Source organism: Ruditapes philippinarum, unplaced genomic scaffold (assembly GCF_026571515.1).
Source record: "Ruditapes philippinarum isolate M1 unplaced genomic scaffold, ASM2657151v2 ctg2622_1_1_1_1, whole genome shotgun sequence".
Taxonomy (NCBI): domain Eukaryota; kingdom Metazoa; phylum Mollusca; class Bivalvia; order Venerida; family Veneridae; genus Ruditapes; species Ruditapes philippinarum.
In genome coordinates, this window is record NW_026866188.1 from 101,047 (window position 1) to 117,237 (window position 16,191).

The 16,191-nt window shown below is 30.4% G+C and overlaps 2 protein-coding genes across 3 annotated transcripts in view; one reads left to right on the top strand and one right to left on the bottom strand.

The window, feature by feature from the left end:
- The window catches only part of LOC132731634 (globin C, coelomic-like), a 42,913-nt gene extending 33,036 nt beyond the window's left edge, over positions 1-9,877 (top strand). For both annotated transcript variants that reach the window (XM_060717850.1, XM_060717847.1), the window contains exons 2-3: positions 7,455-7,680; positions 8,496-9,877. In XM_060717850.1, the coding sequence (XP_060573833.1) occupies positions 7,455-7,680; positions 8,496-8,630 (361 nt within the window). In that variant the 3' untranslated portion in view covers positions 8,631-9,877. The remainder of the gene's footprint in view (positions 1-7,454; positions 7,681-8,495) is intronic.
- Positions 9,878-11,728: 1,851 nt separating this feature from the next.
- LOC132731633 (zinc finger protein 862-like) lies at positions 11,729-14,034 on the bottom strand. The gene is made up of 2 exons (XM_060717845.1): positions 13,927-14,034; positions 11,729-13,306 (listed from the first exon to the last, which is right to left on the bottom strand). Exons 1-2 carry the CDS (start codon positions 14,032-14,034, stop codon positions 11,729-11,731), a joined length of 1,686 nt encoding a protein of 561 aa, XP_060573828.1.
- Between the last annotated feature and the right edge of the window lie 2,157 nt (positions 14,035-16,191).

The window sequence follows — 16,191 nt, forward strand, 5'->3', positions numbered from 1 at the left end:
CAACCCCAGCAAATAAATTTAAAAAAGTTCGAATTTCATATAAGTTCATTCAATCCAATAAGGGCCTTATTATCACGTTTTTTTTTCATTTATTTTAATTTCATTTCAAAATATAAGTTAAAAGTGATAGTTAATGTTTGAATATTATAAATTAGTAGAGAAAGTTATTTTGGACGTATTTGTACGTATATTTTGCGCTTAAAACTTGACATGTTTATGTAAATACTCTACGCTGAATCATAAGGTTGATTGTGATACATAATAATTGTATTAAACAAATCTTAAATCAGTTTTCTTATTATCTTACCCCATTACCTACGACATTTAATAAATAATGCATTCATAATTTAGAAACAAGTAATTTATTAAAAAATCTAAATATAAAAAATTACCCTTAAACATTTATTAAAGAGCAGGTCAAGCTATACTATCATCAAATAATCCATTGTTTTAATTGCAGTTGTCTGTCATAGAAACTGTTACACTATAAGTAGTTATGTTAATAGTTCTAATTACAAAGTACCATACGTGATTCCAAAACAACGAAACAATTCTGTATAGATGTTGTTGTCAAATGTCCGAATTGACATATCTATTTTTCCTAGTCATGTATACCTGGTAAAATGACTCACATAGTTAATGTAATATAAGTTGACAGTTCTTGTCAATTAACTTACTATCAATGTTTGAACTGTAAGTTTTGAAAGTTTGTTTAGATGTACTCCATTTAATTCATTTTAAGTATATTGGTTCTTATTTACAATATGCAAATAAAATTATAGATCGTCCAATATGACGAACTTTAAATGTTGCATGCTATGTTTGACTATAATACATTATGATATAATTCTACCAAAGTAAAAATATTCTATGTATCACATTTCTTTTTCAGTAAAACATCAGATTAAATGATATTTGTAAAGTAACTACGGTCACATACACACTCGGAAATAACAAAGTCGGCACAATGATTGGCTTTTCAAAAGCATTTTTAATTTAATCAATTATATTATTTTTACAATATTCAGCGTTAAGGTGGTCCAACACAAATAAAACACTCTTCAGTGTTCCTAACGGGAAGGAAATAATTTTGAAAAATCACTTCAAGAGTCCAATGACGTATTTCAATAAATAACAATACAGCAATTTGCTTCGCTAATTACTGTCCGTGAAAGTTTTTCACAAAATGTGAATAAAAAAGGATGTTTTTTTAATATTATTTTAAAGAAAGGTATAATTGTAGATCAGCTTGATGTTCAGTTTATAGTTTAATTCATTGTATATTTATAGACTTTCATCTGAGCGTCATACTTGTCGCTGTGTGAGTTATGCCAGTGGTCACATGAGCTATTTCTATCGTTCTGGTTTTAATCATTTTGGAAAGAAAGTTGGCATGCAATTATGGACTTGTATATTATTTGATTAGGGCGCAGTAAAGAAAAAGAATATTATGTACGAGTAAACTTGCATGTCATTTACAACAAGCAATTATCATAGTATTGCAAGCAATCCATAAGTCCCCTACCGGTTAGAACCCCATCAACATTCTGAAGGGCCATTGGCCATTCACTTATGTTTCATTTTTTCTCTATTTTAAGTAAACTTGTTGGAAAAGTTCTTTAAAAGTGATCACAGGAAACAGTTTTTATGAACAGACAGACAGACGGACTGAAGGACACTCTAAAGTTAATATTTGAAACATCCCTGTTACCAAAATATAACATTTTAAAAGCAAAATTCTTAAAGCGGAGATAACTCTTGAATTAAAGATGCAATTTCATAAAAATTTTCAGCTCTTTTTGACTTATCACAAATATTGTTATATTTGCCATGTTTTAAGCCTATTTGTTGCCAAGGCAACTGATATTTTTTCAAAATAGGAAGAACAGATAAGACATGCATAATCTCAAGACTGCTATCTACCCATATGTCAAGTTTCATAAAAATATTTCTAGTGCTTTTTGAGTTATCACTGGATTCAGTTTATGTGTAAAATTTGCCATATTTTCAGTATATGTGTTGCCAAAGCAACCAGAATTTTCAACATAGGAAGAAAAGAAAAAGACATGCATAATCTCAAGACTGCCATCTACCCATATGTCAAGTTTCATAAAAATATTTCCAGTACTTTTTGCGTTATCACTGGATCCAGTTTATGTGTAAAATTTGCCATATTTTTAGCCTATTTGTTGCCATAGCAACCAGAATTTTCAACATAGGAAGAAAAAAAAGGGGTGCATAATCTCCATACTGCCATCTATACATATACCAAGTTTCATAAAAATATTTTCAGTACTTTTCAAGTTATCGCGGGATCCAGTTTTGTGGACGGACGGACTGACGGACTGACAGACAGACGGACGGACAGACGGACGGAGGGTAAACCTAAAGTCCCCTCCGGTAAACCGGTAGGGGACTAAAAAAAAACATCGGAGGAGAAATGGAATTTCGTCAATAAGAAGTTTCTTAATCTAGCAACGTTTCCAATAACTTGTTACTTATTATGTTCAGTTGTTGACAGAGTAAAGTAATTACTATTACATTATTTAGAAACGTTTAAATATCTGCGTAAATTATCTATATGATAAAGATCATTCAATTCATGAATGAAAAGAATACCATTATCACAATTCCAAAGAACATTTTCTTTAAAAAGCACACGTTAACCTAAAAATTGTTTTGACAAACTTGGAATGTCAAATAATTAGATTCATACTTATTATTTCACGTTGTAAAAGTATGGATACTTTATAACACTGAACATATGTAAATAATTCACTGGTTTTTAATAGAAAAGAATCATTCTTCCAACCTAAAAAATACTACATCTGATGATCTAAACGCTTGATTAGAACCAAATATTCTGATAAGGGATTGATATTGATTAAGCTATCTAAATTATTTCTTCACTAATTTATACACATAATTCTAAGCCTTATAAAATAAAATATTATCTAAGATTGTTTTACTTTTTGCCATTTATCTATATGTCGAATACAGCAGGTATTTTTCACAAATGTTGTATAAGGAAAATTCGAATAGTTTGCTAATTAAAAGAGAAAAACCCATTTAACAACGAGTCTTTAAATTGACCTTATCATTTATATGAATAACAACATTTTTATATAAGAAATTATTTACTACCTGATATCTTAATGAAAGTAAGGTTAATTAGTGTTGCCATCCATGGCCTTAAATGAGGTCTACGTATATTGAAACGTTTATGTTTTTTATGTAATGTCATTTCCATATTATATCAATTTAATTAAACAAATCAGGAGTTGAAACATTTATGACCGCTCATCACGGCTTAATTGAAAAATATGATTTTAATGTTATTATAATATAAGTATCATAAGTAAAATATACGAACACATATAGTACATGCATTTCAAGTACAGTACATACCTCAGATCAAATGATATACAGCGTATGCAGCCATTAGACACCTCAGGGAGGCGACGATTCTATCTGTGAAATAACAAAGTCAGTACTATAATTTACTTTCTATCTTTCTATGGCATTTGTAATATAATCATGTGTCTGAATAGAGATGTTTAGTATGAAATGAAAAAAATCTTCTTCAAAATATTATTTTTCTTATTTCTAAATGTCATAGTTTATGATGGGATGTTTTTGTTATTTTGAATAATCACGTCAATAGCATCAATTTGTTTTAACTTATAGTTCACTTACTTTGATCATGAATGTTTCCTTTCCCTTCTTTAACAAAATACAATTAACGAACATAATAATTATTTTAATAGATATATAGAATGTGTCATAAAAGTTTGATGATAAAAAAAAGAGTTCAGTTCATTTTATTATATCATTTTTCTATGTACATCACATACATAGCTGTTCAATGCAATGGGTCACATGAGAATTTTTTTCGTTCTTGTTTTTTTTTTACTGGGAGAAGATACAGCTTTTTGCGATTGCTGACTTGTATGTCAATTAATTAGGAAGCGTAAATTGATAAGAAAAATGATGTAGATAAGAATTATCTTCATCAGTTGAGGGTTATACAACTTCTGACAGAAGATATTTGTTAAGATAACAGTGTGTTGTATTATCTCATGTTTATCCTCACCCATATAAAAATAAAAATACGTCACAAGACAAGAACTTATCAAACAACCAAAGGATAATTTTTTTATGAATATTTGTGTTTAGTCTTTTTTCTATTTTATAACCTATATTGTTCAAAAGGCAAAATGTAAAGATGTTGTCGGTGAACATATCATAAGGAAGCATTAAATATCTGGGTAGTACTGATTTATGATATATAAATTGATCCTGAAACGAAATAACCACTGTTGAAAACGATGGCGGAATTTTCATAAATTGCCATTAAGTTATGGATACAAACGTTCATTATAATAGTTCTTTTATCCACGGTTGTAGTTAATATTTAGAACATTGTCCATTAAATTTTATCCCCAATATGAATTGTACATGTTTCTAATTCAGAAACCAGATGTTACTGATCGTAATATTCTGTTTTTCTGCATTATTTCAGTTGTATTGGGGGTCTTAAAAAGTTCCTTTATTTATAGTATAATACTAAACTCAAAAATGTTTAACATTTCTATGTTAATTGTTTATTATCACTTTATTCCATACATTACATCGCATGCCCCATACGAGACACATAAAAGAAATGGTATAAGAGTATATAAAACAATATATCTTAAAATCACTCAAATGCATCATGGATTTACACATGAATCTTTCTTGAAATGGAAGTGAATTTACTCATTAAGATGCTTGTAAACTGAATTAAAAAGTGGGCTTGTTATCATTTCTTATTTGTAGCAACTTAAACAAACTACGAATAACATTCTTGGAACAATCTATTAACCTCTGGCATACAACTTGAAATCTGTGAAAACATGACATTTATCAGCTGGTTAACTACATTACTGCGTTGGAGGTAGCATTCGCAGACATTCATTTTGTATGCTTACTATTTTTATATTCCTGTTCATGTAATATATGCACACCAGAAGAAATATAGTTCGACAGTAAGCGGGCAGGTTTTATTTCCTGGTTTTCTGTAAAATCAGACATAATACTTTTTGGCGCCTCTGTATTAAGACATTGTAACAGTGCGATACAATATAGTCTGTCTTTCGATTTATTTAACAAAGGACTACATAATCGTTTATGATAACGAAAAATGGCCCTGAAACATTTTTACTCAGTAACTATTTATTTGACCAAACAATGATTTGTTTATGAAATACATACACATATAAAGAAAAATACTTATAGTAATAGACGGAGTTCCAGCTGTTTCCAGAGCAAAGATAACCATTTACATAAATTATTTATTTGGAGTAAGTTTTTCAATTACTTATATACACTAACGTTAATTCAGTTCAAACAACTCATTAATTTTCAGAATAGAAAAGAGTTATCTGGTTTCGGAGTTGCATCACCGAGAAATGTATAAATTCCTGTCTGAATTATCTATATAATAGCTTCTTTTAGATAAATATATCTAATGAGGAAAAATCGTATTATTTTGAAGAAAATTCGTGCTTTTGTCATTTTATCTCAGGTATTTCCTTAAAGAAGCACACATTTACACTTTTATAATTGATTTGGAAGTTGCATTTCATACTACTCTTTGTACTAGAAAGTTGCTCCGGAAAACTTAGAACCTCGGAAAAGATAGTAAAGAAATATTCCTCATCTAGCCGAATTTAACCAGTTATCCCAATGATGCTTCCGTACACAGTCAATGTCGGTTAAACATGTCAACACAATGGTGGTGTTGTACACAGTTAACACCAATATCTTACGATAATTTACCTGATTATACAAGCAAAACGGAATTTAATGTTATAAAAGTGATTATTTAACAGTTTTTAGGCACTCAAAGGGGAATTTAGTTACAAATAAAAAACAAAAAAAAACAAAAACAAACAAAGTTGCAAATAATTATTTACATGTCGTCATTTGCACTTATAAAAAAGTAAAATAAATAAAATTCTGTATTGATTTACTCTTACTCTAACTTATATTCATATTTCTTTATGTTGATTGTTTATAACGTGATGTTCACATACATGGTTAAATTAGTTCTATGTCGTTCACGTAATTATAATCAGACCATCTAATGATGAAATATTCATAGCCTGATATTACTTTAGCACATTTTTTCGCGTGCTTCTGTATACTTACTGAAATCAATCTTAAGTACATACAAGTCTAACTGAAAACTAAAAAGCTGATCTGATCAAATGATCTATTTCGAAAATTATGATGGTTTATTTGTGCCATGTCGTATTTTTGCTTCGCGAGGCGCCAGGCGAAAACACGAAAATATAACAAGGTGATCACTTTGTCGCATTTTCGTGTTTTGCCTTTCGCTTTGCGGGGCGCCAGACAAAATTATACTTAGCTAAATGTCGATCCTGTATAGTGTGTAAACTCCAAACTTTAGTTCAAACAAATAATATGAATATGATGTCAATATAACCTCTAACTTCTAAGATCTAAGTTCGCAGATCTAACGTATAAGTTCTAACTTCTTACACCAAAACGGCCGCAATGGGCTTCCGTAGGATCCTGTATAGTGACTTAAGTTCAAACAAATAATATAAATATGACATGTCAACATTACTAAGTATAAGAATACAATGGTTCGTACTAATGTGCTTAATTATTGATCAGATAAACTTTTGTATGATTGTGCAATACAATGTTTTTTTGATCTATTTACCTTTGATATGACTTTAAATTCTGTTGATAAGATATCATTTTTCCCGACGCATTATGTATTTAAGAGCTATCATCTTTACTATTTTCACTTTATTTATATTACATTGTAAAGCTTATTCAAACATCTTGATATAAATTGAGAACATAACGTAAATTTAATGTAATTTATTTGGATATACCAATTAACTGTCTCCATACTAATGATACAATAACCGTAAATGGTATTGGTACTAATATCATTTAAGGATGTAATCAAATAAAATATGTTATTCATTCTATTTCGTTTTTTTCCTTTTTAAAGAATTAATAAAGATACAGTTTGTTGAGTTACGAGGTACTTTAACCTTTTAGTTTGGGGCTATTTATCAACAAGTTCAATTATGCTGAGCTTCAGTTTAGAAGTAGGTAATTAAGCCTCTGATTTGAGATTTTCTCCTTCCTAATGATATACAATGATATCTCTAAACGGCTCTAAAAAGCAATCTCTATATGCGCTTGAATATCCTTTACTATATAATACAACATGCTTAAGGGAAGAAATAAACCATTTAATCAGTTTCAAAGATTAATATGCCGAATAAACGCAGTTGATGGGATAAAACTGTCAAGATCAAAACCACACACATAAAAGGCAGTTCAAAATAACCATCATCTATCGGTCTGAACACCGTCTACATTCGTTAATATATATTGAGTTTACAGATGACTGTTTTCAAGTTCAGGCTTTTTGCAAGCCATCCAGATGTACAAGATGCATTGACAACATTTAAAGGAATGAGTCCTGAAGATTTAACACATAGCAACCAATTAAAGTCACACGCTATGCGAGTCATGGGAACTGTAGACAAGTGCCTTACATGTATTCATGAGCCAGACATCATGTTTAAAACATTACATGACCTTGGTGCTCGACATGTCATGTATACAGCAAAGGTCGACTACATGGATGTAAGTATTATCTTTCATTTAACTCAGTTTATGGTACAATACATACATATATATTTTAATTTTGGTACAGTCTATGCACTATTTGTTTGTTATCAAAACTAGAAAGTTTCATCACGCTGGAGAAAGTATTTTTATATCTTGGCTTATATCTAGTGAATGCATTGTGAATTTCAGAATTATAACTATTGTGTGTAAAGATAATTGTGATTATAAAACATTAAGTTCATAAAAATAATATCAAAATCTTCTCATTTTTAAACATGTACATTGTTTCCTTTTAAATTTATTTCGTATATCTTACAGAAATAAGCATTAGTACAGTTGATAATAAATTCTATTAAATGTTTCTAATAAAGTATACAGAGAGAATTTTCAAGTTTTTCTAGAATTGTAGGATTTATTTTCATCGAGTGGTATGAAAATAAATATTTCACGAGTTGCGGTAGCCACAAGTGATTTACGATAATTTTACTATCACAAGATGAAAACAAATCCTGTATTTATAGAAAAAAACTTGAATTTTCTGTTTATTATATACTTGTTCTCTTTTTTGGCCTTACCATTCTTAAAACTTCTCCTTTTAACGTTGTGTTTTGGCTGAATTAAGAATACAGTAATTCGGCAAGACACCATTGAAAAAACAGAAAATATGTTTCACTGGATTTTTTTTAAATTGAAAAAACGGAAAATGAAGATACAAATTTTTATATCAATATTTCCCAATATTTCATTCATAAGTATATACCAAAAATGTATATCGTAATGCAATTAAGAGGGCTGACTATTATAAATATCATTTTATATATTTTTTTCAGCTGATAGGACCACAGTTTATATTGGCGATACAACCAGTTATTGGTGAAAAGTGGAATTCAGAACTCGAACAAGCCTGGTCGGACTTATTTAAGCTCATCGCACATGTTATGAAAGCCGCTATGACGTTTTATTGAGTTTTCTATATATAATTAGTATTTTTATTGTTTTTTGATATGAATGTCTGTTTTGAATGTTAGAAAGGATCAGGTAATAAAATGCGATCAAAAGGGGGTACATGTTAATTATAAAGTACATGTACATAATTATTTGAGAGTATCTCAAACTGCTAAAGAAAGTGATAAGATACCAAATATTTAAAGTTTAAAAAACATTATTACTGGAATTCTTATTTGCTTGACCTTTATCTTAATCGTTAACAAATAAGAATAAAAATCAACCCTGCCAGGCAAGTATTGTAAACACTTCCTCTGTAAGAAAAAAGGAACAATGAAATCAAGTGTAGGACTCTTTCTTTTTGATAACATGTAATGTTTATAACAAAAATATTTATTGTAATATTCCACCAATTACCTTTTTCCGACTAACTCAAAGTTTACTAAAAAACTTTCTCTATTTAGTGTTCAACAATACCTGCTTGTAATACCATATACACACGGGACATTATTATCTAGTAGCATTCTATTTAAAAACATTTGAACCATTAAAACATCACATTTCAATCAATTACGTGTTTTAATGTTTATCAGAATCTCAATATTCCTGAACACGAAACGTTTTATACGCTTCATACAGAACTGCACATGTACAAAGTACATGTATACGATTATTATTATAATATGAAATGAATGTTATAAGTAGATATATTTTGTTGTGAAATAATATAATGTTATATTTTTATTCGGAAATAAGACATGGCATGTAATGATATTAAGAGGAATTTGGTTTTCAATAAGTCTTAAATACAGAAATGTTTGGTTCTTTCTTGATTAATTTCTTGATATTAGCAACTAATTATTATAGTTTCCATATTAAAATAATCCACTGCGAATGACCTCAAAGAATTTAACATGTATGATGAATGTTTGTATTTAACGTAAAGTATGGTATTGTACCATGCAATTATGATTCTACTTTCAAAATATGATATACATGTATATATAATAAGACAACACATGCCTACATGTTATGCTTAACAATAAAGTATTTATGTTTTGTATTGTATATTCAGCTGGTACCCATGCCAAACAGCCAGGTTCAATATTTATTCAGGTGTTGTACATACAAGCTTTCACTGCATCGGAACTAACATACTTGTCTGGTTTTAGTCAGCTGTCTTAAAGTTCAACGTAAAATGATGTATAACAGATGACTGACTATTTTCATAGTTTTGTATTATTGTCTTGTTAAATGGTTAAAAATGTTGCATACATTTTGTTTTTATCTTATATTGTTTTAAATAAAATTTGAACATTTTGTTACAATTATTTAGATGTATATGATATATAAAGTTGACAATGTAGAATTGAAGAGCACTATACATCCGATTAAAAGTGTTAATGTCCGTTTCCGCCCACGCATGCTTAATTTCTTTAATAGAATTGCTGAGTTTCCATTATGAGAATTGCCCATTATCAATTTGGGGGTATTAAGTTTACAAATTAAAGTAAGTCGGCCAAAATATATAACCTTCAGAGACTTCACGGATGTCGTCCATACTAGTGACAAAGTCTTCTTACTCCCGGTCTTTTCAGGGTAAGTGTTGATTATGATGAATAGCATACGAGTAACGTTTTTCATTTACTGACATAGTTATTCATTTAATTTGATGATTTATTTGTTTACCTTAAAGCATACTATCTATTTAAACATCACAAGGCTTGCTGAAAGTGTGTTGTTTTAAGCGAAACAATTACAAATAACAATTGTAAAACACCAATTCAATCGCAGGTAAAAGAAAAGACATAATAAATCATGTCAAATGTCGTAAAAGAGCTTTTATTAGATTTTTCTTTCAAATACTTAAATCATAATTCTTAGTGGAACACTCCTATTTTGTCATGTTATCAACCACATTTATATAAAAAGAACATTTCTGATAATAATGTTATAAGATAGTTTCTCCATTATCTTTTCAATATTTGCTTAAGATATTAATAAATATGGCATCATATGTTTAAGGTGCAACCCCCCCCCCCCCAAAAAAAAAAAAACAACAAAAAACCCAGCAAATAAATTTAAACAAGTTCAAATTTCATTTAAGTTCATTCAGTCCAATTAAGGCCTTATTATCACGTTTATTTATTTATTATAATTTCATTTCAAAAATATAAGTTAAACGTGATAGTTAATGTTTATATATCAGGGTTCGAATTTAGCAATATTTTCTACTTGCAAATTTTTGCAAGTAGCAAATTGTTTAACTGGCAATATGAAGAAGTCAACTGGCATTTCCAATATTTCATATCTTTATTACTATAATTGACAATATATTAAACTTTGAACATAATTAAAATATAGTATGACAAATTATATTAAAGTGCAGAACTTAAACACTCTGTAACGAAACATGAACAATTCAAACAATTAAGGCATATCATTACATTATGTCTGTGAATATGTATGCACATATAAAGCTGGCATCTTCCATGAATATTACTTTCTAAACAGTTCAGAGCCACCAAGCTAAGGTTTTGTTGCACACAATATGTCAGTTCTTAATTGCAACAGTGACAAAGTTCTAAACAAATAACAGCTATTTTTAATCATTTGTAGTACAGACATGTTTTTGTCATGAAAATGTAGCTTAAAATTATTGAGTGGATATTTATGTGAATAAAATATTTGCATTTAAAAGAAACAAATTGATACTGAAAATTCTCCAGGTATTGTTATGTTGTGAGATGATACTGGCTTTATATGAGAGGTAAAAAGACCTAACTCTCTGTGAATGCAAAAGACAAAGGAAGGTTCAATTTCTGGGTCCATATGGCAGGGTGTTAGGTCTTTTTTGCCTCTCCCCAGACAACCACCATCTTCTCACTGCAGGTCTAGGGTCATAGTCTTTTAGAGAAATATCTCCAACTTTGATTCTCATCAGTGTGTCCATGATTTCTGCCCCAAGCCTGCACCTCCAATCTGATTTTATCCTTTTCATAGTTGAAAAGGCCCTTTCACATGATGCATTGGCCAGAGGTAGAACATTTGACAAGTGAATGACCTTAAGAATATCCTTGTAATCTCCTTTATCCTTATCCATTTGGCTAATCAACTGTCATACAAGCAGTGGGTTCAAAGTACTGTACCTTGCATTTCCAGTTACATAAAATTTTAAGTCGGACCACTGGCTCAGTGCATTGACAAGGTAACAGTCGGAATTTGTCAGAACAAATTCAAAATGATTGAATATCTGTCTGACATCTCCAATTCCATACTGCAAAAGAGCCTCCCTGTCTGTTGAAAGAGGCCAGTTTTTATGATCAAATGCATTGCATGCTAAAAAAACTTCATCACTTGACACATTTTTAAGCCTTGTATGCAGGCAATCAAGAACAGACTGAGTTATCCTGCGTCTATCTCTGACCAATGCATCATTTGGAATGATGTTTTGAAGTTTAAAACCATGTAAAAGGCCATCTATAATTTTGTCATTGATTTCTAAAACTGTTGGGCCATCATTGTCCATAAGAGCCCTTAAGGAGGTTTCAGCACTTTGGAGTTTTGTCATGGCACTATAAACAGTAAGATCTTCCCTCTGAAAAAGTAAACTAATTTTTGACACTTCATTCAAAATATATTTTACAAATGCCAGGTACCAAACCATTTTGTGTTGTTTAAGCTGCCTCAGATACCCCCTAACCTTAGCTCTGTCCTGTTCTCTATTTGAGCTGTCCTCGGCATAATTTTGAAGCTGAGTGACTATAATAGGCCAATTTTTAAGTAATTTACTTGTAGCCCTAAGTTTATGGTCAACCCATCTTGTGCCATTAGTTTTCTCAGGCTTCATGAAATGTTCCCCAAGTAACTCTGCAATATCTGAAGCCTCCTTCAGCCTTTTACCAGAACCCTTATAAAAATAATACATGGACACAAGCATTTCAATGACATTGTCCATGTTTGTATCTTTAAAGGCATCCTTTATTGCCAACTCTAACCTGTGGGCCAAACACCATACGGCTTTTATCCAGTCGGCATTACCCTGTGTTTTCATTAACTGAATGACACCCCTTTTGAAACCCATCATTACAGATGCTCCATCAGAGCAAAAGCCTACAGTTTTTTGTTTGTTATTATTTAAATCATACTCTAAAAATGCCCTGTCAATGGCTTCTAATATACCTTGGGATTTTGTATTTTCAGGCTCAACAAGCTTCAGATACCTCATTTTTGGATAGTAATTGTCCAAACATTTTATTAAAATTACTTCTTTTTCTGTTTCGGATCTATCAGTTGATCCATCACAAAATATGCTAAAATAATCAGCATCATGTAAAAGATGTTTGGTCTCATCAAAATACACACCACCAATGTGCTCTATAAGATCTTTTGCAGCCTTGTCAGTATGGTAGGTATCACCAAGTGACAAGCCATTACAATGCTGCAGATCTATTAAATTTGGGAAGTCAGTGAATGGTTTTTCAAAGATTGCAATATAGTAAGCAGTTTTGAAAGGTTTTGTCATCTTTTCAGATGTAGTCATGTCCATTTTTTGAAAACCTTTCTCAAGATCTGTTTGTTCATTCCTTTTTTTTCTTTCTTGAGCTGCTTTAGTCTGCACAGCTCGCACGTGCATTGTAGAGTTCACATGGAATTTCACAGACTCCCTCTTCACAGTTGTGTTCCCAGTTATAAACTGCAATTATGAAATGGACCTCACTTACTCATAATACTTACCTACATCAGTAAAATGATTTTATTATTTTACGTAGGTAAGTAGTATGCTAATGAGTTTATTAATAATTGATTTATAAGCTAAAAACAATTGTTTTCGGATCAGGAATAGGCTTATACTAGAGGAACACCACCTGCCTTTATAGACTAGAATTTACAAGTGACAATGTACTGCTTTTGACCCTCATTATTTTAGCATATATTGTGATTGATCAGCTGATTACATCAACAGACTGAAAACTTAACGGGTATTGAGTATATTTATATAATTAATGTCTCAGCTATAAAAGTAAGCACAAAATAGATCATGGAGTCTGTTTGTAGAGTAATTCTGCATCCATATAATTTTATATATATGTATGTTTGACTATTCACTACTGTTAGTGTGATAGCATCTACAAATTTAAATATCAGCCCTCAAAATATGCCAACCAAGCCTGTAATATGCTGCCAGCATGTATATATACATACATGTACATGAATACTGAAGAGGCCTAGTTATCAAAAGTATATTGATTCCGATTTTTTTTAAATATTTGGTTAAACTGGTTCTACAATGTGACCTTAATATGACAGACTTACGTTGGAGATCATGTTTGCTGGTGCATACAGCTTGCAGGTTGTACAGACGATTTTATGTACCGAGTCACCTTCACACTCGTATGTCAGATATTCAGTTCTTTCATCCATTCTTTTACCGTTTTTAGGCTTGCAGTATGGCCCACAGAAGAGTTAGGAGATAATTTTGTTTTTTTTATTTTCACTAGAAGCATCGGTTGCATGTGTGTCCGACTGCGATCTTTTAACAACCAATTTATCCATTATTTTTTAAGTATTCACGGACGGGTGCACCGCACGGACATTTGACCTTGATAAAACTACTTGGACCCGCTAACCAATAGTATTTGTCTGTTATAAATAGTCCGTCTAAATGTAGCCACAGAAAAAACCAAAAAGAGCGACTAAAAATAATTTTTACGGTAAACGTCACCAGTTATTGCGGCTTGTACGGTAAACGTCATCAGTTCTGCAGCGGACACTTGCCAAGCATGCGCAAAATAAACCAATTGTGTAAACTTCCAAAATGAACAAGTACTCGCAAAAAAAATGCGAGCTCAAGTTATTCTGCTCGCTGTATTGGATTTTAACTGGCATTTTGCGAGTATGCGAGCTTAAATTCGAACCCTGTTAAATAATATTATAAATTAGTAGAGAAAGTTGTTTACGGACGTATTTGTACGTATATTTTGCCTTTGCCTTTAAAACTTCACATGTTTATGTTAATACTGTACGCTGAATCTTAAGGTTTATTGTGATACATAATAATTGTATTTAACAAATCTTAAATCAGTTTTCTTATTATCTTACCCCATTACCTACGACATTTAATAAAGAATGCATTCATAATTTAGAAACTAGTAATTTATTTAAAAAACTAAATATAAAAAATTACCCTTAAACATTTATATCAAGCTATACTATCATCAGATAATCCATTGTTTAAAGTGCAGTGGTCTGTCATAGAAACTGTAACACTATAAGTAGTTATGTTAATAGTTCTAACTACAAAGTACCATACGTGATTCCAAAACAAGGGAACAATTCTGTATAGATGTTGTTGTCAAGTTTGAGATATCCGAAATTACATATCTATTTTTTCTAGTCATGTATACTTTGTAAAATAGTATCAATGTTCAACTCTATTCATACAATGTTAGATAGTGTTGTTAATGACTAACTCAATTCATGTAATGTTAGAACGTGTTTACGATCACTTACATAGTTAATGTAATGTCATAGTTAATGTAATGTTAGATGAGGTTGTGATGACTAACTCAGTTCATATAATGTTAGATAGTTTTTCTGACCATCTACATAGGTAATGTTATACTATAGAGTGGCGTTGGTGACTAAGTTAGTAAATGAATGCTAGATAGTGTTGTTAATGACTTACGTAATACTAGAATGCGTTGTTGATGACTCACATAGTTAATGTAATATAAGTTGATAGTACTTATCAATTAACTTACTATCAATGTTTGAACTGTAAGTTTTGAACGTTTGTTTAGATGTACTCCATTAAATTCATTTTAAGTATAATGGTTCTTATGTACAATATACAAATAAAATTATAGATCGTCCAATACGACGAAACTTAAATGTTGCAGGCTATGTTTGATTATAATACCATTATGATATAATTCTACCAAAGTAAAAATATTCTATATATCACATTTCATTTTCAGTAAAACATCAGATTAAGTGATATTTGTAAAGTAAATGCGGTCACAGACATACTCGGAAATAACACAGTTGGAACAATAATTGGCTTTCAAAAGCATTTTTAATTTAATCAATTATATTATTTTTACAATTTTCTGCGTTAAGATGGTCCAACACAAATAAAACACTCTACATCATAAAACATGTTTCTCTCTGTTACTAACGGGAAGGAAATTATTTTGAATAATCACTTCAATAGTCCGATGACATATTTCATTAAATAACAATACAGCAATTTTCTCTTCTAATTTCTGTTCGTGAAAATTTTTCACAAAATGTTAATGAAGAAGGATGTTTTTATAATTATATTATAGAAGTTATACTTGTATTGCAGCTTGATGTTCAGTTTATAGTTTAGTTCATTGTATATTTATAGATTTTCATCTGAACGTCATACTCATCGCTGTGCGATTGATGCCAGTGGTCACATGAGATATTTCTATTGCTCTGGTTTTAATCATTTTGGAAAGATTGGCATGCAATTATGGACTTGTATATTATTTAATAAGGACGCGGTAAAGAAAAAGAATATTATGTACGAGTAAACCTGCATGTCATTTACAA